General features: G+C 34.6%; 1 protein-coding gene across 7 annotated transcripts in view; it reads right to left on the bottom strand.

Moving 5' to 3' along the window:
- Positions 1-27,375, bottom strand: part of DGKB (diacylglycerol kinase beta) — a 695,350-nt gene that overhangs the window by 23,683 nt on the left and 644,292 nt on the right. For all 7 annotated transcript variants that reach the window (XM_025464249.3, XM_025464247.3, XM_025464246.3 and 4 more), the window contains 2 exons: positions 15,081-15,201; positions 14,047-14,107 (listed from right to left, as the gene is read on the bottom strand). In XM_025464249.3, coding sequence (XP_025320034.1) covers positions 14,047-14,107; positions 15,081-15,201 — 182 coding nt within the window. The remainder of the gene's footprint in view (positions 1-14,046; positions 14,108-15,080; positions 15,202-27,375) is intronic.

Genomic DNA, 27,375 nt, shown 5'->3' on the forward strand with positions numbered 1-27,375 from the left:
AGACTTCATGCCTAGTGCAGAGCTGGACATGGGGTTCGATCTCACAGCCCTGAGATCATGACCAGAGATGAAATCAAGAGTGGAATGCTAACCAACTGAGCTACCCAAGTGCCCTAAGATCTCACATTTTTGAGCCTCAGTATCTATTTATTAAAAGAGGAGAACAGTACACCTACTTTATAGGACCACTACAAGTAACAAATGAGGCTGTGCATTACATATAAGTGCTTAATAAATATTATCCGTTATTTTTAGTGTAATTATATATAGAACAGTGGAAAACACATTTTCTTCACCCCCTTCTGAAATAACAATGCTTTCAGGATTCCTTGGGTGGCATTATGAGATCGCATATTACGGCCATCTGCCTTCTCTCTGAGGAGGCCAGAAGCACCTGGGAGGATTCCAGTGACATTCCAGGCTCCATTTCCACCCAAAGAAAATACCAGAAAAAAAATCCATGTGAGGCATTTACTAGCCCACAGAATTTTTTTTTTTTTTAAACCAAGGGAGACCAATAAGCTCATACTGATGATATGTAAGATCAAACCTCTTTAATGACCCAATTCCCAGATGCAGCTGTACCCTTTGACTATTTGGAGCATCATGGCATTGATCTGAAAGAGTTTCTCATCAATGTTAAACTATTTCAAGGTAATCCAATGAGCATTTTGACATCCATAAAAAATTGCCATCCTAGGGATGCCTGGATGTCTCAGTGGTTGAGCATCTGCCTTCAGTTTAGGGTGTGATCCCAGAGTCCTGGGATTGAGTCTCCCATTGGGCTCCCAGATGGAAGCCTGTTTTTCCCTCTACTACCCATGTCTCTGCCTCTATCTGTGTCTCTCATGAAAAAATAAATAAAATCTTCAAAAAAAATTGCTGTCCCACAGTGTAATAATAATTGACATTCATAACAATGTCCTAGGCCATTGATTAGGGGGCATAATTTAGTTGAGTTAAATTGGATAGAGAGGAAATAACTTGATTGTTTCCAGATTCTCCTATTTTAATGAATTGTTCCATCATTCATTCAGTTGTTCAGGCCAGCTATCTGGATCACCTGTGGTATCTTCTTAACACCCATAACCAATCCATTACTAATTCTGATCAATATTATCCCTAAAATATTTTCTGTATCTCTTAACTTTTTGTCTTTCTACCTCCACCACTTTAAGGCCTAAGCAATTGCAGAAGTTTCCTCACTGGTTATTGCCTTCCCTTCCAATCCATTTCCCACCCAGAATGATCTTATCAGCATGCACATCTGATCACATTGTTCTCTTGCTTAAACTCTATTTATAGTTCCACTTGATTCTTAGACTAAAGCTAACTATCCTTCCTGTGAGTGTCAAGGTCCTGCAGATCTGACTCCCACTGAATATCCAGCCTTGATTCACACCTCCTTTCCTTCTGTTCCACATCCATCATGTCATCTTTCAGATCCCTGTACACATGCTCCCTCCTTCCTTATGTAGTTCCCTCTGCATAGGACACTCTTCCTTCTTTTTATGCTTAGCTATATACTCCCCGTCCTTTAGGCCTATTTTGAGCTTCTTTGAAAGTCTTCTTAGACCTCCTTTGATGAGGTCAAATCCCTCTATGATACCCTCTAATAATATCATAGTATCACAGCTGATAGTACCACAAACCTTTCACTCACAGACCTCCTCATCATTACTGAAGTTTTGTGTGAAGCCATGGTCTTGTATGTTTTATTTTGTTTTGTCTCCATTTTAACACTAGGACAAAATATCAGAAACTTCATAGAGAAGGAATTCAATAAATATTTGTTGAAGAAATGGAAAAATGATTTGCTAATATTCTTGATTTGGCTTAGATGAAATAGTTGTATTCTTTTATTTAAATCATCTTTAATAATATCCATTTAATTCAACCCATGGAATTGTGTCATGTGTATAAACAACGTGATATGTTAACATTTTTTTTTTTTAATTTTTAAAGTCTTGGTTTCATTCGTTTGGGGAATATAAAAAATAGTGAAAGGGATTATAAGAGAAAGGAGAGAAAATGAGTGGGAAATATCAGAGAGGGTGACAGAACAGGAGAGACTCCTAATTCTGGGAACGAACAAGGAGTAGTGGAAGTGGAAGTGGGTTGGGGGTTGGGATGACTGGGTGACGGGCACTGAGGGAGGCACTTGATGAGATGAACACTGGGTGTTATACTATATGTTGGCAAATCAAACTCCAATTAAAACAATATACAAAAATTTTTTTTAAAGTCTTCTCAAATGAAATATGTGCGATTATGTTCTAGATATCCAAGAAAATAAACAAATACTATTACATTATACTTAGTGTATGTTTATTATGAATTTTTTTATATTCAAATTTCTGTTTGAAATGGGTAAGCCATCCAGTGACTATCTCTATGAAACACTGGACCCTGTTCTCTGTTCATTACTCTTAAAACTTTCAACACTACAGTATGTTTCCTAAAAAACTTAGAATATGTTAGCTATATTTTTAAATTTTAATAATAAAGTCAAAGGAAATGAACAGCTGGATAAGATATGAACCCAAGGCAAATGTGGGAGACAAAGTAGGCCTTGTGATTCCATAGTTTGTATCTACCAGAAGGGAGACCTCTAAGTGTTCTGGAAAGAAGTCAAGTCTGTGTATTAGTTTGATGATGCCCATCAACTAGGAGACACTAATAATTACCCATTCTAAATGATGTCTTCAATTTTGAACTAGATGTATATATAAATAAAATAACTATTAGTCCTCTTAAAATCTAATGACAAAAGTCTAAGTGCATACAATTTGACCATTTTTAGCATGTTTAACAATCCTGGATCACATCAATAGACATGTGTAAGGTATTGCATTCTTAGTATATTTCTTATTTCAACTTTTCTTCCTTTATGTTTTTGGACATTGTATCCAATTTGGGTTTTGGACATTGTGTCCAATTTTGGGTTTGAGTTATTATCAAAGCATATGAATATGAGAGACATTATCAACTGAAGTGAAACAAACTTTTCTAAGTTTAAACTAAAAACTAGATTAATTCAGATTTCAATATGAAAAAAAGAAAGAACAATTTATGATTATTTCATAGTATTTAGGTAGAATGTAGATAGAAAAGTACAAAAAAGCTAAGTCCAACCATAAACATAATATTTAATATTTGGGTAACTTTTAAAAAATATAATATGGTAAGAAAAAATTGTTTAAAATATTTTAGTGCAAAATGCAATCAAATCTAATCAGTTTGGCATTAATTAAGCTCTAATAATGTACTTCAGTATCTCTCCTAAGTAGTGTGATCCGTTTCCCCTTCACCCAGGTCGATTTGTGCACCTTATGGTGTCATCATAATTTTAAAACATACTGAGAAAATGACAGAGCTGCAAAATTAAAATAAATGATTAATGGTATTTTTTTTCATGTTTTGTACTAATAGGTATTACTGAGCCTTTAAATTAATAGAGCTGTCAAGCTCATGGGTGTTACAGATCCAGCAATGAACCAAAATGGAAATTATATATTCCACAGACACCCAAAGATGACACTTTGGAATATTTTAAAATTTAATTAGTAGGTACAATTGTTTTGTTCCCCATAACCACTGCAAATTAATTGGAAATTAGTCACAACCAATCCTTTTTTTTTAACAATCTGAAATGAAGAGATTGGTGCTTTACACCTTAACATTCTTGTTTGGGGGCCAGAATGCACACATGCAGTAAATTGCATTGTCAATTACAAAAACAACAACTGTTGTGAAATTAGGAAAAATTATGCACAGGTAAACAAAACTAATTAATGCATAAGTAACAGGGGAACACACAAAATAATGCCCAACTAAACATTAACATGCCAGTCTTTGAAAAAAAAAATAAAGGCTTGGAAATGCAAATTTATGCAAAAGCAGTTACCATTGAAATCTTAAGTAAAAGATGCTTTTAGTTTATGTTTTATTTAACTGCATTTGGAGTCTCACTATCACACCTTAAAAAATATATCTTCTACAAAAGCAGTCTGCTTACTCAAATATATTTTAAGATGGTATGATATTGTTAGTTAATTTTCTATTCTTCAAAGTATCTACATTTAGACTCATTAAATAACAAATGATGGTATTTCCTTCTTTAACACTCCTATTGTGTATTTAAATACTAGACAAAATGCAATTTCCAGGCACACTAAGAAAATATTCAATATCTATGTATACTGGTTAAGCATTTTCCTACTAATAATTAATAGGTTACCCCTTTTCTCCTATCACTAAAACTATGCATGTTCTTTCATCACTATGCTTTGCCCATCCCTTTCTAAACAAAGCCATTAGAGCAGTTTAAGATTACTTTAAAACAGTGTGTTTACAAAGTCAGCAAGCGTCGAGTTACAATAGCTGCATCATTTTTAATGAGAAAGTATTTTATTAAATTTTCAAAACAAGAATAATTTCTAAAAAAAGTCAACCTGGTGCGTTAAATATTATTTAATACTATTTAAAGTTAATCTATTTAACGCATGAGTCTTGGGAGATTCAAGAGTTACGTAAATCTGCAGATAACTTTCATAGCACCATTCTATTTGGATGAGTTTTAATATAATTTTCCTTTTAGATCATAATTAAAGATGCTAAATGTTATGGGGAAATGATATCTTTTTCCGATATAAGTTTATCAATAAATGATTATGGGAAAATAAAAAAAAGTGTTTGCTACATTTTCTATAACACTACGGCCAAATCTCAAAAAGATATCAAATTTTGTCCCATCATAAAATAACATTGGTTTAACTTTTTTCCCTGTATGGCTTAAGATAACATGGAAGCTAGTTTAAACAATAAAAAAGAAGTAAATCCAAGTGCATTATTAAATATAACAATACTTAATATACACCATAAAATAATTAATACTGTTGCAAAATATGATGTACAGTAATTTTTAACAACTCTTCAATACTACCTTGAGATTTGTAGATAGCTGATTTTAGGAATAAGGAAATAGTTTCAAGAAAATTAAGTAATTGTCTGAAGTGTAGTGGTCACTAATATAACAAATATGAAACCTTGGACTCTGGCCTTTATTCTTGTTTTCTAACCATTGGCATATACTTATTTTGCATGGGTAATCTTCCTAAGTAGTTTTTTTTTTTTTTTCCCTTTCCCTCCTTTTAGAAATCCCATATAACATTGCTTTTAAGGAGTGAAAAATATTTTTAACCCTAGACTACACTGAATTCCTGCTAAGGTGCTAGAAAAGTTTACTATTTCAGTTGTAGATATTAGCTTGTTCAAAATAACCTTTAACATATTAATCTTTAGAATGGGTTTCAGATAGAAAGCTAATATAAAGAAGTTTTAATAAGATGGTTGTGATTCTATAATAAAGAATGGTAAAACTATTTCACCTCTAATCAATTTTTTTGTTTCCAGGTCTGTGATAAGTTAATTTAGGTGGTAGGTATAAGGGGATCCATCTACCATAGAGATAAGTAGGTTTCAGCTATTTTCCTACTTCCTAAATTTGCCCCATTCTCTTCATAAGTATTCTCATGTACTGTTTATAGTTAGGCTTTAGTACATTCTGGTCAGGAAATCCAGGTCCATGCACAGTTTGCCTATACCCATATTTGTTATATCTGTAGCAATCAAGAGAGGTATAAGCATATAAACTATAGAGAAGAGCATTCCCTCCAATACCATTACATTTTCTTTTTTTTTTAATTTTTATTTATTTATGATAGTCACAGAGAGAGAGAGAGAGAGAGAGAGGCAGAGACACAGGCAGAGGGAGAAGCAGGCTTCATGCACCGGGAGCCCGATGTGGGATTCGATCCAGGGTCTCCAGGATCGCGCCCTGGGCCAAAGGCAGGCGCCAAACCGCTGTGCCACCCAGGGATCCGCCATTACATTTTCTAATATAACATTATGTGAAATGCTCCTTTAAATAGTATTCCCACATAGAAAAGATTGTCATGGTATTTAACTTTATGAGTAGGTTGAAAGAGCCATTAAACAATCTTTTCTTAAAAAGGTTTATTTTGCTTCTCAAAACAAGTGTCCTACACTGTTTGCTGTGGTTACAGCTGCTAGAGAAAGTCAAAGTGTCAAGAAATCTTATTGCCTAGCTGCTTGTTTTACACTTAGACTCCTTTACTCAATATTATGCATTACAGAAAGCTTCAGAGACATTGTATTTCTTCTCTGAACTTTTTATCCTTAGGCAGACAAGCTTAATCACCTTATGACCAGTTTGGGAGTAGAAAAACAAGTTAGGAACAGACCCAATCTTATAACTTTTTTGCTTGGTGACCTTAGTTAGACATTTAACCAATCACATCTCCATAGTCTCCATAGCCTCCCATACAGCCACATAACTCCCATACAGCCACATAACTTATTTGCAGTAGTCTTAATATATGTTCTCCTACAAAGTAATCTAAAAAAATTAACTCATGTAGTCATCCACATCATTCCTAGCCTAGAGAAACACCTAAAACTTTATCCTTACCTTTAAGTAGAAAACTGTAACTTTTTGATCCAATATTTTCAATCAGACAAGGTAAATGCTTTCTTAACTACTTAATGCAGGACACAAGAATGGAAAAAATAATTTATGAAGTTTTCTCAATAAATAAGATTTAAGACTCAAGGTTTAGTGCATTTCTTAGACTTAACATTTTTTTGTGTGGAAGGAATATGGAAATGGAGATTATGCTGGGAAGTTTCCATGTTGGCAGATAAACAATCTGACCAATAACATGCCAACCTGATGAGGACAATTCAGATGGATTTTATTTATTTCATTTAAAATTTTTTTTTTCAGATGAATTTTAAAATAGCCATACACAATAACACCTAAGGAGAGTGGTGACAGTTTAAGTTCTAGTCAAGAAGTAAGCAAACTCCACCCTGTCTCTTCCCTTAATGGCAACTATAAATCCTACATAGGACACATAGAACAGCTATCTGAGGATGCTGAAAGCAGATGGTAGTAGGTAGACTGGAGAAGAAAGTTAAGAGCAGAATGTGCCAAGGAACCAAGATGAGTTCCCCCCCTCCCCTCACATATCCTAGCCAAAGATCTTGGAGGAGAGGGAGAGCACAAAAAAGCTATTCCTTAAAGTTTCATACAACCTCCTGCGTACACACAGATTTGTCCTTAAGAAGCATACTGACAACCTAAAGAAAAAAACTGGGGGTAGACCACCATCCAGGTTCCATACCAGCCTATGGATCTTGTACACGTAGAATGAATCTGAATAACACTGTGAAGACCTAGAAAGTTGAACTAACATTGGAAACAAAACTCACAGGAAGCAGCTCAGGATTTGTGATCTGAACCTAACTGAATCAATGACCTGCTAAAATAGCAACAACAATGACAAATCAACATTCTCCATAAGAATTAAGCAAAACCCAGAATTTCATAACATGATATTTCAAATGTTCAATATACAATTCTAAATTTCTCAACATATGATGATCCAGGAAAATCTCAAAAATGCGCAAGGGGAAAGACAGCCAAAGATGCAAAACCTGAGATGATCCAAGTGTTAGAGTTGTCACATAAGTCCGTAGAGGAGCTCATAAACCATTCTTCAAGAAGTAATGATTGATACTCCTGAAATGAAAGCTAGAAACTATTGGCTGAGAAATATAGGATATTAAAAAGAGGAACCAGTTTGAAATTTGTGACTGAAAAATACAATGACTGAAGTAAAACAAAGATTACTTTATTGGGCTCAAGAACAGAATGGAGATAAAAGAGGAAAAAGTCAGTGAACTTGAATATAGGTAAATAAACTTTATCCAGTATGAAAAACAGAAAGAACAATGAGGAAATAAAACAATATATCAGACTCAGAGATCTACAATTAATACATAAAGTATCATAAACAAGTCATCAGAATTTCAGAAGGAAAAGAGAGAGTGTGGTGCTTAAACTAATATCTGAAGAAATAATGGCTGAAAACTCTAACTTGGCAAAGCCATAAACTTAAAGGTTCATGAAGCTCAGAGAAACTAAAACAGAATAAATACAAATAAATCCATGCCCAAACTCATCAAAATCAAAGTACTGAAAAATAAAGACAAAGACAAAAAAAAAAAAAAAGCAGCCTGAGAAAATGATGCATTACATATTGTGAAGCAATGATTCAAATGACTGTGGATATCTCATCAGAAACCACATTATGTAAAAGACACTATGTGAGATATGAAGGGGAACTAAGGATGAATCTTAAAATACTTACAATTAAGTCAGAAGAGTGGGATACATACATGCATAGCCGAAATACAAGGCTGTGCATTGCCATGGCATTAAGAAGATATCAACAGAGAGCCACAGAAGTACAAAGGATAAGACAAATATTTCAGACAGATGGGGAGTTAAAAAGGCTTCATGAGGAAATTGCTGCTAGGCTTGGCTTTGAAGAAGGAATTTTATTTTATTTTTAGTTTATATGTATTTATATCTCATTGCCTTTCAGAAAGAATTTGTAGTAAATTATAAAAATACATATATCCCAACAGGACAGAATAATTAATTCAGGCAATCTGAATAAAATGGAAAAGTAAGTATATCAAAATAATAAACCATAAGTTGACTGAAAGAAATGCCAACCATGGGTCCATCCTACAGAAGTGCTGGAAGAAACCACAGATTTGTTGGAGGCCAGAAGAATGAGTTTATTACTAAAACATAAAATAGGAAATGGGGATTTTAGGCTCAAAATTAATAGGTAGGAGTAGAAAGCTCCTAAGAGATGGTCCCTATGAAGCATGGCAGCCTTGGGAGAATTATTTAATGCCACTGCAAGGATTCTGAACTTTATTCTGTGTGAGATAAGGAGGCACTGAACACTGACATCCAGGAGTAAAATGATCATTGTCATTCAGTAGACATCTTGGTAGCGATGTGATGGATGGCCTTGGCTACACTGGGAAGCAAAAGATAATATATTAAGAGAAAAATGTAAATAAGCTGAAAACAATTTGAATTCTGTTATAAATGATAGAGTTGTCATTGATTACTAATATTAGAGCTACATTAAGGGCCAAAAGAGTGAATGAGCGAGGCAGCAAAGCATCATAATTAAGAAAAAAGGCATTTGAGCCCAATGACCTGCTCTACCTCTTACTGTGTGGCCTTGGAAAACTGGCTTGATTTATCTGGATCGTTTGTGTTTATTTGTTTGTGTTTAATGTATCATATGGGGATTGTAATAACCTTACTAACTTCTTAGGACTTTTGTGAGGATTAAATAAATAATAAATATAAACATACAGAACAGAAACTGGTTGGTGGTAAGCATTTAATACATGTTAGGCATTGTTAACATGGTTTCCTCCAAACTTCCAAACGTCGTTTCCAGGACATCCAAATGTCTTCTATCAGCCTTCATCTAGTTGACACTAAATTTCTAGAACTGGAAAAATTTTAGTTTAAAAAATTTTTCATTTTCTATCTTAATCGTCTGAGATTAATGTGTATTTAGCAAATAATTTCAGACTAAATAATACTCTTAAATTATGATTATTTTTAATAATTACAACAACAGACAACATACAAAATAAAAATTTAATGGACAAAAGAACACTGTTCTGCTTTTTAAAGACTTTGCATTTAAAGTTGTGCTGGATATATTCTCTTAGCAAAAACAAGTCAAAATTAAAATAAGCTTCAGATAACTGCAGCATCTAGAGCAATAGGAAAAAGATAGTCTTCCTAAAGGAGGGTTAAAGCAAAGGCTAGGCAAGTAGCCAGTGTCTGAATCAAGTAGATGCTAGTGCCAGGGGAGAAAACTGACATTCAAGTAAAAAAAATAGCATCTCAAAGAATGGCCTACCCAGTAGAAATGGGACAGGGGGAGATAATTGCTCTTAGGACACTAGATGGCCAAGTGTCTGCCTCAGAAATACTAGGGATCAAGCTGAAGGCAACAAGACAACCAGATTTGGTGGGAATTGGCTGAGGACCGGGTCAGAGCTGAGTTGTGTGTTGAAGGTATTCAACTTTGGAAGATGAGATTGGGCAAGTGGGTTTAGGGTGCTGAGAGGTAAGTAAAAAAAAAAAAAAAAAAAAAAAGCAAAGAAAGACTAAAATACATGTAAATGCTTTCCAGAAGTTGCTTTGACTTCAGCTACCCTTTTGAGAAGTCTTCATGTTTTATCCATGGTCATTTCACCATTTAGCTTATGATCTGTTCATGACTTCCTTCCCGTTCTGTACCACACAGAAGAGAATTTCAAGAATTCCTTCATCTCAATCATAGGTGAAGCCCCCGAAGTGATATAGCATTACAACCTCTTTGGCATTATTTTCATAAAAGTATCACAAGTAATGACTCACATGACTATTCATATTTCAAAGTATTAACAGAATACAATCTTTATAATATGTAAAATAAATACATAATTGATAATGCAGAGAGAAGTGGCCCAAAGAATCTTAACTATACCATAACAAGAAACAGAAAGATTAAAGTTTTGAAGGTTAAGGATGTATTTCTTCTTTGATACATTAAAATTCTTTGCTTTGAGAATGTAGTGAATAAAGATAACTCAAAATAACTTTTACATGTATTTATATATGAAAAATATGTGAATGAATTGCTAGCCAACCTACATTATGTTCAGTGAAAGAAGGTTTAGTAGAAAGCATTTTTTAAAATTGTTATACTACCTCAAGAAGTATTTAAGAAATTCACAAACTCAAAATGCACTTGGCATTGGCAGTGTAATTATGTGTAAGGCACAGTGCTATGCTTCCAGGGGTATAAAGATCATCAAAATCATGGCACATGACCTCAATAACCCTATGCCTATCAAGGAGATGGCAGATAAGCTCATAATTTCAATGCAATATCATTAGTGCTTTGATACAAGTATGATGCACTGAGGCTGGGCTTTCAGACTAGCTGGGGTTAGAGATGGGGTAGGGGAAGTGGCATTGCTCAGGAAAGGCTTTATTAGAGAGGACAGACAGCATGAAATGAGTCCCAGGCTAGGTTGTGTGACTCAACTAAAGAAGAAGAAAAGCTTATTTGGACATGAGGGAAGTGTATGAAGAGATTAAAAAGAAGTAAAGGATGATATTGGTGAAATAGGAAGCCTGATTCAGATTATATTTTATCAGAAAGAAATTAAGTGATTTTAAGTAGAAGAATATCATGGTGAGCTTAGTATTTTATCATGATCCTTCTAGTAGAAAGGTAAAGGAAGGATTTAAAGGGGAAAAAATGGAGATGGGGCAGGACTGATATGGTTATTGCCAAGAGTGTGAGAGAAATGAAGTGGGTGAAATCTAGGAAAGTGGTAGTGGGAATGAAAGAAAGGAAAATATTCCAGAAAGATGTTGTATTGGTAGGTGGACATGGCATTTGAATTTGAGAGTTTTGAGAGAAGTTTAGAATGCCTCTCAGATTCCTAGCTTAGGAAATGGGCACATACTGGTTTCACTAAGTCAGTATGGCAAAGGGAGGAGCAAGAATTTTGGAATGTTAAGAAGTCAGTATTTGTTAGCAAGGAGGAAAAAGAGGGAGGCAGGTGATGAATCCATTTCAGGTATATTGAATTTGAGGCTTAGTAAGGTTACTCCTAACTGAGCAGAACTTTATTGGGCACCAATCACTTGTAATGAATGGATACAAAATGAAATGTGACCTGGTCTATTGTCTCTCATATTTAACTGTTCTCTCCTCTTCCTTCCTTCCCAAGCTGCTCTTTTTTTTCCATCCCCATGATAGAAACATATTGATAACAGAATCAGTATGCTTGACATGCTCAAGAAGAAGAATTATGGAAGGAAGAAGACAAAAAGGGAAAAATAGGCTCTGGAATCTAGCCTAAAGAAAGGTCTTCTTGAACTATTTCAATATAAAGTCTTCTGCAATTAATTGTCTCTATTTGATGCACTTGTTAACATGGCCAATAGTTATATGGCTAAAATAGTCTCAGTGACTATTATGAAAATGTGAACATAAGAGTACTTACACATTTCTATTGGCTACTTTACAGTGAGCTAATTTAAAAAGTCATAAATATAATTATTAAGTATATATTGGAAGTTTTAAGCTCTTTGGTTTGGCTTTTCGTGATATCTTAACTCTGGATTTGTAAAATTTCTAAGTAAATATAACCTTAGTTTTTTTCAATTTTCTTTTTATTGTGGTAAAATATATGTAACAGAAAATTTAACATTTTCACCATTTTTAAAGTATACAGTTTCACGGTATTAAGTACATTAACTGTTGTGTAGCCATTACCACTGTTGATCTCCATCCAGTACTTACATTACGTTATTTTTAAAAATTATTAATTGATGTAAGAATCAAGACCCACTTATCATCTGCCTTTCTATTTAATATATTATACTTAAAGAAAAACAAAACTTCTGCTGTGTTCTAACATTATATCTAAAGCAATTCCTTCATAAATTGGATATCAGCTAATGGATATTTAAATTCAGCAAAGAATTTTAACATTCTATCAGTTCTTATGTTCTGTGTGAAAAAACATTTTGCTATTCAATTGAAACAAAGAACATTCTTTAGTTAAACCATACCAATGCTATGAAGACTAAATACTCTCTTCATTTAACGTGAAATTTAAAGTTCAGAACTCCATGTGGTTCTAGAAAAAGTAGAGTATGCCAGAATGTGAAATGACAATAATGAGCCATAGTCTAGTACAGCTCTTGGCCCACTATAGACTGGAATAAATGTTTTAAAGGAATAAGAGAGTTTAAAGGAGATAAAATGAAATATAAGTTATATAAAGTTATTATTCATTTAAATTTTTATAGATCATGATCATCAGTAGCCAAATATCCTGTTACTAATTGAAAGATAAGTTAACAAAACTATCTTCAGAAGTGCTTGTGTAAAATAGGCTAAAAATTATTCTAAAATACTAATTCGATTTTCATAGACATAGACTCTTTAAAGTTGGAGGAAGGCAGTAAGTGATTTACCAGAAGTCACTCCAGCAGGAACATCACAAGGATGGCCCGGACGTTTTCTGGTTGAGATACATGGTGGGGAGTAATCATGAAGAGTGCAGATTGCTTGCATTTTAACTTCTACCTTACCACTTTTCATCAGTGTAGAATCAGGCAAACTATTTGACAACCATTGTCACCACCACCACAACCACCATCACTACATCATTGATAGCACCTCCACCAGTTCATCCCAACCACCGTCACCACCACCATCACCACTACCATCATCACTACCAACACTTATAGCAACAACAAAAATTTTTCATAACTCTTGTAGTCTGAAGTTACATTTATGATACATCTGCTTTTATTTATATATGTAATCTCTTATCTGAATAGGAGTTCCTTGAAAACAATTACAATATTGATCATGTTCTATTACCTGTTCTATTATTGATCATGATGTATACATTGCTGATCACGTTTCTATTCTTGGTGCCAAGTACAGTGCCTAGCATATTTTTGAAATATAATAATATTCACTACAAAAATGGAAATTGGAATTTTGGGGGTTCTAAATGTCTGACTTAAATGATATCTCATTCTGGAGAAAACAATGGCAGGAAGTTTCCTACAGAGAAGGACGCCCTCAAATCCCCAAATGGAGGTAAAAGAACAGATGGGAAAAACACAACAAACAAACAAACAAACAAACAAACAAACAAACAGATGGGTAATGATTCAGGGGGATTTATGTCTGAAGGCCCCATAAATAAATTTCTCATAAGGAGTTCTGAAACAAGTACAAAAAAGATTTAAAAATCCTTATTAATTTTGTCTAGTTTCAGAGTTTATATTATGGCATCTAAAAGTTGTACTTAGACTAACACAAACATTCAAAAGTTAAATCATTGCCAAGGGCATATAATGCCCCAAACCTGAATGCAATAGCTCTGTCACATTAATAATAAAAAGAAAAAGGTACTTGGTGATAGATCAAAAGCTTAGATGTTGTGGTTATTTAGTTATGGGAGTATGTTATTAGTTAATTATAAAAGTACATGATATCTGGAAAGCAAAAATGAAGTGACATAGCCTTTCAAATATTCTGTACTCACTGTGCATGGGGTCTGCATCCATGGTTCTCCATCGATCTGCATTGGCAGAGACTTGCTAGTCCTGGAGGAAAATATTTCATTTTAAGTATAATACTGAAATACATTATATAAGATAATGAGACCAGGGAATGCAAATATGGTAAGAGCTGGCTTTAAATTGATCTTTTCTGAAAGGGACTTCAATTCTTGACTATTAATGAGTACCCTGAAAGTACCTTGGTCACAGGACTATTTAGAGCTTCCTGGTAAATATGACGGTGTTAAAAAATTATGGATGGCAAATGAAAAATGTACGGTTTATGTTTTTTTTTTTAATTTTAATTGTTATTTATTTTGAGGTAGTGTATGTTTAATGATGTAGTCAGAATTCTTATAGACAAAAGAGCCTCCTTGTTTTCATGGAAGCCTACATTACAAACCTGAAGGGAAGATGTTTGATGTCTCAGATTTTCCAGTACCAACATTTTCACACAAATAACACCAATTATATCTGTTATATAACCCATGGTTTCACTTTGGGGTCAAAGTAGACCTTTTTTTTCCCAAAGGTAAAATTCTGGGAAAATGTTTCTTGAAAAGGTTTAAATGTGATATATATATATATATAAAACCTTACTTTACAATAAATTGATTATTTGATTTTATAGAAACAATGGTGCACTTTAGTATGAAAGAATTTACGTTAATGGTGCCTCAACAGTGTTTTCATTGGGTAATATGCCCAGTAGATACCCTCCACGCCTCAGCAAACTAAGCTTTATGGGAACCATTTTAGAGGGGCTGAAGTTCATATGTTAGAATTGTATCTATGGTCTGAACAAGAGAATATCAAATTTCAATAAACCTGCTAAGTAATAGCTAACCACAACTTTGTAAAATCTGCCAATTCCCATTATTTGGAACTATATCAATATTAATTACTGATAATTTGAGCCACAAATGGGATAAATGTTATCAGAGCCCTGCATAGTTTTAATTAGCTTGTACTTATATCATATCACCCTCCCCTTTCTCAACTGTACAAAAACAACTACCTGATGAGCACAGAGGAGCACTGAGCCAGCCGCCTCCCAGCACTTTTCAGACCTGTGTATATTTGTCCCATCTCCATGGCTCCTTCCAAGCCGACCACCTCCAGCAGCTGATCACTCAGATCTGAAAGAAAACAGAAGCCTTGTAAGTTGCAGTGTAGATCCATATGTGCACAATTTAATGCCATTAGTTATTATGAAGATGAAAAATGAAAGCTACTTGACAAAGAAAGCTTGTCTTGGATTCTGAAAGTAATGAAAAGATGGCCCACGTCTAAAGCTCTCAGTTTAACTAAACCTCGAGGTGCTGTGGGAAAAGATCTGCTGTCAGCTTGATCTAAAACAAAATGGGAAGAATGAATTCAGAGCCAAATAATGCCAAAAAATATACCAGTAGTTTTTTAACATCAACAAACTTAATGTTATTCCACATGTATATATGGAACGCTTATACATTTGGCAGCAAATACACATTTCAACACTATAAATAAAGAATGAAAATATGCTGTCAAACATGATTTTTTAAATTACTCGAACAAAAGACCCTAGAGCTCATGGAATTAAAGTTTCTCATTTTAGAGATAAGAAGATTGAGTCTCTAAATCATTGAGTGACTTGTCCATAGTCATAGGCAACTTTGTGCAGAAGTTCAAGAAAAAATATTAGTTTCTTGAGATGTTTTTCTGATGATAAGAAATAGGGACTGAAATACTATTTGGGAGCCACCTAGATAATTAGCATAGTGCAATTATTTTTTTTTAACAGAGGACAGTAGAAAGAGGCTAATAATAATAGCTCTTGCTTGATCAGTGTTTACCCTGTCACTGGACTAATCACTTTACATCATCTCATTTGCTTCCCTTTAAAACCGATTGAAGGTAAATATGATTATTCCCTTTTACAGAATAGAGAATCTGAGCCCTAGAGAAATATGAATTTATTCATATTAACATACTTAGGAAATCACAGAGCCAAAATTTGAACCCAATGGCTTTGGCACAAAACTGCTACATTATGTTTGATAAATCAACCATATAAAAAAGAGATACTTAAACATCATATAAATGCTTCTTGTACAGGGAAAGAGGTTGGTTTGTATGAGCTTCAAGGTTCCTTCCCAACTTGAAGACTTTTGCTCAGCCAGAAGCAGAAGTTGTGCTCACACCAGAGGAATTCCACAGAGCCCAGCCCTGACACACAGCCCCTACACAGCTTACCTATTTAACTCAGAGTGCCTGGATCCTTGAGAGGGAGGCAAAATTCTAGGTGTATATATATGGTCCCTTTATATTTTAGCATTCCCACGTATTTTCAAGTGCAAATAAATAGTTTATATTATTTTAGTAGCAGAAAGAGCTGGAGATTTTAGCACATAGTGGGAGGGCATGATGATTTTACAAGATAATAACCCAATAGCTGGTCATAGCTGAGGCTGGAATTGCAGAAAAACAAGCAAGTATGTATGTTTTGTATAGACTCCATTTTGTATGGAAAACCCTCATTCCCCACTAATGAATCTATTTTAGCATGGAGCTCACAAATGTGTATGATCCATTTTTAATGTAGTTCAAGTGTATGGTAAATAAGCACTCTGAAATCTCGAAGTTTGTTAGGCTTATGATCATTGGCAAATATAAGCCCTTAAAGCAGAAAGTGTGACCAAGCCACTGTATTTCTTTTTAATGAGCTGCTTTTGAAAAACCCCAACTATTATTTTTTTAAACTTTAAGCTATAGCTGTAGCATGAGATTTCTCCAACAGAACATTCTAGCTACAAAATCAGATGTTAACAAGTCATAATAACTTAGAGCATTCACCTTGCTGTTCTAAACCCTATTTAGACTTATTTCTCATGAAACTTATTCTGTGTTTCTAGTTTAAATTTATGTTGCCAAGAACAGATGGACAAGGAATGGAAACATATTCTTTCAGCTGTAGCCCACACTAAAATGTACTTGGCTCTATAGCCTGGGTGTTAATATACGCATTTCTTAGATATATGTCAACCAGAAAACTACTCTGTGGCAAGCACTAAAACCCCAGATGTGTGTCTGGTGATATTTATAAAGCAACAACAACAACAACAACATTGAAGTTCATATGAAGTATTACATATTTTGCAACTGCATGATTCCTAAATAGGAGAAATTTTGGGCTAATCTTGTAATGATCTGGTTGATGGGAACTATTCTACAAGATATAAAACACTTTTTCATGACAGTTAATCTGTGAGCCCGAACTTTTCCATGAATCACAGGGATTGTCTATACCCACACCATATTGCTGCTGTCTACCACCCTCCTCCTGATTTTTTTCTTTCTTTTAATTTGTCTTTGTTTTTCTCCCTGCAAAAATGCCCCGAAAATCAATTCTACCATTAATACTAATGAATATATTTCTTACAGATTTAGAAGACAGGTTTTCAAATTTTCACGTTCTTGATAACACAAAGAAATAGTGGAATATTTTCTAACTCCAGTAAAGGTATATTAATGCCGTATTCCTTTAATTAGGTATTATGGGAAATTTTTTTAAAAACCTCTAAATTTGTGTTGCACAAATTTGCTTCCATAACATATCCACATTTTAAAATATAATATTTTCCAATGTTTGTGTAAAATTTATGCTTCTTACATATTGCCCTTGAGAGCTAGATCCTGATTGATTTCAAAGATAATTTCCATCTATATAATTTTGAATTTTGTTTCTATATGTAGTATCATCTAAAAACATCAAAGACTTCCTCACTTCATATTCTAGCTGAAATTATTTTACATGCAGGTCCCACTGGGATGTCATAACCAATCAGATAAACCTACTTAATTGGTTTGCTACCTGGCTACAGATTTCATACATAAGAATTGAAGTAGCAAGCTACAGCCCACGGACCAAGTCTGGTTGGCTGCTTGTTTTTGTATGGATTGTTAGTTAAGAATGGTTTTTACACATTTACAAAGTGGAAAGAATTTAAAAAGAATAATAGACTGTGACATCTGAAGATTATATGAAATTAAAATTTTAGTGTTCATAATTTAGTTTTGATGGGAGCACAGCCACATTCGGTTAGGTTTTATCTGTGCTTTCACACTACAGGGGCAGAGTAGTTGGAACAGAGACCATATAGCCCACAAAGCCTAAAATATATACTATCTGGACCTTTAAAGTGCCAACATCTGCTTAAGAGAAACAATTAATTAGGCCATTGAAATTTTCATGTTAGTACTGTCACTATAAATGCTAAATGGCATCACAGTGACCTGAAAGGCATGATGTTCTTCATTCTTCAGCATATGTATCCCCGAGGAAAACAGTGTTCTCAACCATAGAGCCTCACCACCTTTGTGTACTGTAACATTATCATCAACAGCTTGTTATTAATCCTGAAGTACTGAAGTTTCCAAATAATCTTATCATAAAAGAAATGAGCATTTAACAGATTAATATTATGTGCAGTCATTGCATCCTGGTTGGACTTTTTGAATATTAAGGGGGAAAAAAAGGAGAGTAATACATAGGAATGCACAAATTGCAACCAGACCTGTAGATCCAGGTCAGAAATAGCTCTATCTGTGAGAGTTATCCATAGATGGTACTGAGACCTCCTAACATCCTGGTATTCAGAAGTATGCATCTATCCTGAGGAAGAGATTGATTTTGTTCAGGGGAAAAAACATACATTTTTGAAAGAGTTAATACGTCTTTCCAAATGACTCTATGGGGGTAAGAGAGGCAAGAGAATCTGCCATATTTGATATTCTCATATTTAAAATAGCACAGAAGAGATACTTCAGAGGGAAGAAATTGAATGAAATAACCCAAATTGAGTCGTATTAGGGCAACATTCTTAACACGGGTCAGTGACTCTTTAACAGTATTTCAATATAATTGGTGTCCTTCAGTACCCTACATATTTTATTTTTATGAATTTTAAAACATGTTCTGAATAGTCAGTAGATTTTACCAGACTACGGCACAAATATGATAAGAAACACTACTTTAAAGTTTAATTTGCCTTTGACTTTATAAATCTTTTTCTGAACATTATTAGTGCTGTATCATTTTGTTATACAGGCAATTGGGGGGGGATGAATGTAAAATCTGAAAGTCAGGAGTAAGGTATAGATTCAAGAATACAGGAGCAGCATGGCTAATAAGTGGGTAATATGTATTCACAGCTCAGTCTCTTCATTTTTGACAGTTATGCCCTGATAATATGTCTCATTATGTAATTGTTTCAGCCTACCATATGTGAGGGAACAGAAGAGGATGCATTACAAACACAGACTGAATGTGGGTTGTAGCATTTTAGCATTTCGTAGAATAGAATGTGTACTGGAGTGAAGGGAAGGAGGGGCAGGGCAGGGCATACTTCTTCATGCATGGTGTCCAGCAACATGCTGTACTGTGGAGGGGGGAGGCCATGTCCTGGGGTACACTCACAGACTCAGCAGGGACATTTTGTAATCACCATAAATTGCTAATTATATCAACACCTATTAAGTCCTTATTTGGCCAGGGCGAGTCCAGGATATCTATGGAATGGAGTTGTACCTTCTGAGTGTGGGTAGACTGTATGCCTTCTAGTGATGCTTCATAAATCTAGCAACTATTTGAGACATGCCTGAAGATCCAGAATATACTTTTTAAAAACCAAGGTATATATGAAATTCATCCACCTAAGTGAATGCTTTGAGGTTTTTTCTTTAACATGTCCATCTATTGTCCCATTGAGATGGCTCCTCCCAAATATAAGTAGCTGTTTTCCCTGACCTCCACAAATTAGAAAATGCAAGTAAGAAAAGAGGGTGATGAGAGAGAACTAAAGCAACAGTTTATTAATATGGATTTTGTTTCACAGCACAAGTATGTAAGCATTAAAGAAGACTTTTAGCACCTAAGGTGATATATCATGTAATTACAGGTCCATCAAGGAGATGGGGAGAGTTACCATATACACTCTATGCCCACTGTGGGTAGGCTTTCTGCTCAGGAATTTGCAGGCATGTTTTCATTTAAGACTCCCAACAATCCTTAGAGGCTGATACTATTCTCCTCATTTTATTGATGAGAAAATTCTGTTACTTGTCCAAGTCTTCATGAATTTGGTTTTGAGCTAGATATACATGACCCAAATTCCATGTTACTGTAAACAATACTGTACAATACTGTTACTGTACTGTATTATGTTACAACAGTAGGAACTAACCATTCAATGTTATCAGTGATGGGAGAGAAAAAAATCAACACCTGATAGTACCATCAATAATCCTCCCACTAAATCATTTCAGATGTTGTCACTAAATTAAAATACAGCATAAAGGGGTGCCTGGGTGGCTCAGTCAGTTAAGTGGCTGTGTTTGGCTCAGGTCATGATCTCAGGGTACTGGGATGGAGCCCAGCATCAGGTTCCTTGCTCAACAGGGAGTCTGGTTTTCCCTCTTTGTCTGCCCCTCCCCCTGTTTGTGCTCTCTCTCTCTCTCAAATGAATAAATAAAATCTTAAAAAAAAATAAAATACAGTATAAAACTCTCATTCACAAAGACTATTTCAGGTCATGTGTGAATTACACTCTAAAGAATCTTGTAAGAAGCCTATGAAATGCAAAATGCTTTTTGGAATAATTTCCATCCAAAATGGTTAAAATGAAATTAAAAAAACCCTAGAAAATTACAGTCTGGTACATAAATGGATTAACTAGAGTTATTTGGAAAATCTAGCAGTATGAAATACCCATTCCCTTTAAAAAAATCTGAAAAATAAGGGGTTAAGGTACACATACAGAATATATATATATATATATATATATATATATATATAGTGGAATCACATGCCTGCTTTTTAAAAATGACTTTTAAAGAATGGATTTGATCATCTCTTTTAAAGCCATCTGGTTTTTGAAAACAACCAGCCAGAGCTGACTATAACTTTATGTATTTTCATTCTAAAATTCTGAACTTCCCTAAATGGATCCAAAAAAAGTAAAGACCAGAAATCACAGTGTGGCATATTGTCAACAACCTCCCTTACTGGGACCAAAGTGATTCTGGGCCTGCAAATCACTTTGTTACATGGCACACTTGAAAAGTGATCTTCACCCCGGGGCACACACAACCCAAGAAATAGTAAGCATTTCATTCACAAGGCCCAGAGAGAATCAGCTTAAAGACTTCCCTTGGCAATCTATTGCTGCAATTGACAATGTGTATCCTGAGTAAATGTAAGCAGAGAGTTTGTGTGAACAAGCTAGCAGTGATTCTGAACGCTGCTGCTTCTGGGTCCTTGAGTCAGTTTGTTCTCGTTAAGCTTTGTGGAGGGACTGAAGGCTGTTGCTTGTTTTCTGTGTGAATGAGCCATTAGTGTGTGGGGGATGTTTTCACAGCACCATGCCTCCACTGCCCTCTTCCATAAACCAAGCTACTTCACGTGTCTCTTCATATTAGCACCATCACTAAACAAAGCAAGTGCTCATGAATGATGGCTGATGTCAGCAAGTTCTGAATAGCTTCTGGAGGGGCATTCTGCGCCCCAACAATGATGCCTGCTAAAAAGGTGAAGTCACCACGGAGATGGCCAACTGCTGTTCTTCTAAGAATTAAGCAGCTCTGATAATTAAAAAAGAAACCACCCCAATTACAATTCAATTTATTAGAAGGCAGTGCCAATATGATTTTACATATGACTATGTGGTTTTTACATTCAATTTCCAGAAGCACTAGGAAAATGTTATTTTCTTGACATATATTATAAAATATAACGGCATGTTTTATTGACCTTTATTTTAGCTTCAATGGAGCATGAAATCATTTGTGAAAAACAATAACATTTTAAGAACATGGTCATACCTGTGACCTCACTTATAAACTTAATGCTGAAAATTGAAATATGGACAAAATATAGTGATGAAACACAGTTATTTACTATATGACAGAGCTGGCTTTTACGTTTAGTTTATCCTGGTCACATATTAATATTGTGTTCTTAACAAGAGATTCAAAGATTCCATTATACTGGGGTTACTGTGTGTTCTCTGACCATTTGCATAAAACCCTGCTGGTCAGAAGCAAATCTTACTCCCTCAGCAGTATGTCTTCAGAAAAGAGGTTACATGACTAAATAGAATTAAATCCTAGTAATCCTCACTTGGAAATTTTTGGTATTGGTAAAATATAGGATTATCTCCTGAAATTTGATGTCCTGCCAGAGAATCCTTGAAAACCTGCTGACTTCGGGACTCTGCACAACAGGCATACTACAGTTGCTGGTTAGAACAGTGTGTGTGTTTAAGGAGTTTTGCTCTTCTGCAGGACTGAGGAATCCTCTCAACTGAAAACAGGACATGAGAGCAGAACTGAATCAGGAACTCTCATGGTCTCAAGTTCTACCAACATATTTTATATTATCATTGCCTCACTATTTAAAGATGAGCCGCTCTGGACTCATCAGTGCTTCTAGGAAAGAATGATTCACGTCAGAGAAGAGTCTGCTTAATTTGTTTTTTCATTTTTTTAAACTTATAATGGACTGTAGACAGACCATCAGATCTAAGAGATTACCTTTGACAAGTTAGTGTAGCTTAGTGTATACCTAGATTCTTATATTTTGTATATATCCTTCCTTTTTTCTTTCTTCTGTCTTATAAGATAATCTTATTTTATAACCTCATGCTACAGAAAAAGAATATTATGTCTTGGATTACTAAATTGAATTAATGTTGACCTAAGTAGTTTTATTTGGATGGGATTTTAAAATTAATCCCATTTGTAAATACTTGTAAGAAATACCCTCTGTCATGTCAATTACAAAGTTAGCAAAGAGATCCTTTCAACACATGAAATCACTTAGAAGACAGAATTTGCAATCAACTACTGTATAGGAGATTTTCAGTATCCAATCACCTCATGATAGCTTATTAATCATGTACTGACAAGTTTCCAAAGAGCTTGAATTTAAAAAAAAATAAAGAATAAGCCCTTGTATGTGGACATGTTGAGGGATTCAGATAAGTACAAAAGGTCTCTGTGAGAAAGTTTTCCTTTACATTTTAAGAAGCATGTCATTTTATCTTTATAAAAGAACTGCACTGATATTAATCCAACTCTTAGAAAATACAGCAACATTCATGACTAATAGTTATGTGAAAAGTAGAAATGGAACATTCAAAGTACCTTTGCCCCTAACAACCTTTGAGTACATAGGAGAAGTTTAAAAGCAAACTTACAGATTTTCAACACTGAAAAAACTAAGGACTTTATCTCTCCTTTCAAGGAGTTGCTTTGTGGGTAGGGAAAGCCAAAACCTCTTTTACGGTCCGAAGTTTCTTAATATAATTCATTCTTTGCCTACCTCTCCTTGTAAGAGATATATTCTTTTTTAAAATAGTTTAAAATGCTTTTGCATTGATACTCTTGGTACAAAGAAAAATTATTCTATTTAGTTGTATTCTTTTAAAAGTTATTTGTTTAAAAGGGCTTCACTGTATTGGTCTTGTAGCCCTTCATACAACAGAACAAAAGCAGTTCTATGAAAGAAGTCTAAACTTGGACAAACCGTAAAAAAAAAAGCAAAGTTCCTCTCTGTTTTTATCAAATTTGATTGCTGCAGCTGTTCCCAGTTTCTGTATTTTAAAAATAGCCTTATTCAGTGCCTTGTTGGCTAAAGGCCAGAGTGCCATTAGAACATGCTGTACGGAAAACCTCTATTCAGTTACAGATACAGAAATATATTTAAGATCAGTGGGGGTCATCTGCAGCAAACACTTGTAAAAGAAAATAGAATTTTAATGTGTTTAGACTGATCGCCACTTTTGCTACATAGTTTAAAGCTCCTGTGCAGAATCTTCCTATTAACTTTTTTAAAATTTTAGTCAGGTAAAAATGCAGAATGAGTATCAAGTTCATTGGAAAATATTATTAGAAAGGCCTTGTTTCTCAAATAGTAGTTGGATAGCTGAGATACACATTTCAAAGGATGTTACCAGTGGTTTCTGTTCAACAAGTTCACAGGTATGCATTGATCCAGTGTATTACTGAGCAAATGCTATGAATGGAATCGCAACTTCTCTCTGATGTAGGCCACCTAATCAAGACTACCACATATGAAACAAACCAAGGTGCCCAAGGAGAATGGGTCTAGAAACTAATTTTGGAATGAAAAATTTATACCTTTGGCTCCAAGTGTAGGGGGACAGGGTCAAAGAACTGAATTATTAGTAGAGTTTCAGAGCCCAACTCTACATCTATTCAATTCTTTCCTTTTTTCCTCAATAAATCACTGAAACTAACATTTGGGACTAAACAGATTCATAAAAAATATTAATTTGAGTTGTAAGTAAAAAGAATCTGTTCTTCATGGATCATTAATAAAAAAGAAGAGATTTTTTTTAAGCATGGAATTGAGAACAGTAAGAAAGAATTAGAAAGCAGGGGTCTAGGGAGAACATGGGTGAGAAGAGATTTCATTAGGGAAGCATACATTATTGTCAAGAGGTGAAACCTTTCTTGAAAACCAAAATGTTAGCCTTCCATAATTTTGGGAGGGCTGGTACAAGACAGAAATCTCTGGAGTCAGAGACCTAAGACTTCATAACCTACAACATTTACATCAGTCTTCTGAACTTCAATTTCCACAGGGTGAAGCAAAGAGCATTTATATCATGGAATCAAAGGGGCATAGAGAAACTAGGTCAGCATTCTTCAGGCTTCTTGGGGCAGGAAAAGACTCACTGTGAACCTTTGGGCAGAAATAAGACATGGACTGCTCTTATTTCCACAAGGAAAGGGGATGAAGAGACAGTGCTCAGGTATTCTAGGTGTAAAGAATAGTAGAACCAAAATTCAGTGAGATTGAATTGGAAAGGATAATAAAGTTGCACTATAACTGGACAGGTGGCAGCTCACTATAATAAAGATCTTTATTAGGTTTTTAAATTAATACAATTATTTTACTATGTCATTGCTTTATAGTTTCTGCTATAAAAGCAGTAGTGATGACAAAGTATATAGCATCTTAGAACTCTGGATAGCAATATTACCAAAAAGACATTTGCAATTTACCACATCCTTATTATAATCTCAAAAATAACAAAAACAAATATGTCAAAACAAAAAGAAAAATATTAAAATCATATATATCAGTTGCTAGGCTTGATGTTGAGTATATATATCCAATATATATACATATTTGGTGGCAAGCAAGACTAAACAGAGACTCTTAATACAATCATCAGAATGGAGAAGTTCACATTTTATACATTCAGAACTGGGCATACATCCGGAGCTCCTGGAAGGCAAGTTGCTACTGCACGGGAGGAGCCATTCTGGTTTGTAAATTGTTTGAGCACTTGGATTCAGCCATTTCCAAACATAGTCATGGATTTTTCCATTACATGAGCAAATACATCCACTTTGTCTCTCTTAAAATCACTTTAAATTTAAACATATAAAATAAAGACAGACCAGTTTTGTTTAGTCATTCGATCTGGTTTTCTCTTACAGCTAAATGACACCTGAGTGACATGACTTCTAGTTCTAACTACTGCCTGATTCATTGTCCTCAATATACTTTGGTAGTGTCATTCTCCTTCACTGTCACCTTTAATTGATTTGAATTCCTTAAAGAGCAAGAACCTTGACATTCTGTGACCCATAATCTTAACTTTATTTTCAATTCTCTTTTATGCAAATTCTCATACCTTGTCCAAACTACTATTTTTCTATTCCCTTAAGTGGGTCTGATTGCCACTACTCTGTTGCCTTCGAATATGGAAGCTTTTTCATTCCCTCCTATTTAAACCCTGTCAGTCCTTTAAGGCTTAGTTAATAACATCTCTTCTGTAATGCTTTATCTTATGTCATCAACCCACTGCTAAATGTTACAAAAACATAGTATCAGTATTACCCTTTTGGCCCTCAGCTTACTTGGGAAGGCAATGATCACAAAATAAAAGATTCAGAGAGTGTGAATCTTTTCACACTTTTCACTTTTCACTTTGGTGCCCCCAAAGTGTGACACCTAGTAGTTAAAAAATGATACATATCACTTTGCACTTTGATCATCTCATTGTCTAGTGGTCTACATGAGATTCTTTACTGTTGGGCTTAACCATTATCAATATTTTAGTCCAAATCTGGTTTTTCCTCCACATCACTCACAAAAGTAGTCCCCATTTTGACATAGCTTTATGAATCTCCAATTATCTCATTTTGTTTCATCATGATTAGGGATTTTGGCAAGAATTTTTATTTTCCTGGCTTAAATTTGATCTCCATATTTATTTTGTTATATCATACATATTGTTTCATAATATTACCTAACTTCCGTTTGTTCATTTATACATTTACTTCATACAACATAGTTACATGGTGCACAAAGTAGATGCTCAGTAGATCAATATATGCCAGATAGTGTAGAAGGTGAGACAGGTGAATGAATTTATAGTTCCTATTCTCAAAGAGTGTATTATCCCTAAGAGAACGGACTTGCAAAAAAAAAAAAAAAAATGTACCGTAGTATAACTTGTGCTATAAAAGACATATTCAAAGTATGAACTGTGAAAAATAGAATTTAGCTCTACAGATGGTGACTGAGGGTAGGAAGAATTGGGGTAGGAAGAGTTTAGGGAAAGTCTTTCTGGAATTGATAATATTGAAGGTCAATTTTAGTTATCTGATGTTGGAGTGCGTGAAGCTCTCCCAAGATGAGAAACATGTATGAAAATAAAATGATGTTGCAATCACATGATATATCCAGTAATTTATAAAAAAAAAAATCTCATTTTTTTCTGGCTTATAAATAACAAGGGAAAGAATTGTGAGAAATTAGATAATGAAGACTCAGTCATAAAGGACCTTAAAACTTTTGCTTAGTTGCTTAAATTTTCGTTGTAGTTGACTGGGGACCAGTTAAGATTTCTAAGTGAAGTAGAGAAGTGATTGGATTGCATTTTTAAAAAGAACATCTAGGGAGTCACATGGAAGGTGGATTGTAAGGAAATGAGGGTAAGAAGCAAGATAGTCACTTTGAGAGAAAAGCACTGAAGTAATACAGGTGAGAGATGACAAGAAATTAAGTAAGGCTGAGGCCATGTGCAGGAGAGGGAAAGTTGTTTATGAGGCAGAACCGGCAGTACCAGGTGTCTGGGAAGTGGGGAATGTTAGAAGGCAAGATGGTGTCTAGATTCAGGCTTTGGAGACAAGCCAATGACAAAGCAACCAATTAATACGGGGAGGGGAGGGGGCTGGGGGAGGGGCAGGCAGTTGAATTAGAGGACAAGTGGGGAAGTAGAAAACATAATGAGTTT

The sequence above is a fragment of the Canis lupus genome, chromosome 14 (assembly GCF_003254725.2).
Source record: "Canis lupus dingo isolate Sandy chromosome 14, ASM325472v2, whole genome shotgun sequence".
NCBI classification, from domain to species: Eukaryota; Metazoa; Chordata; class Mammalia; order Carnivora; family Canidae; genus Canis; species Canis lupus.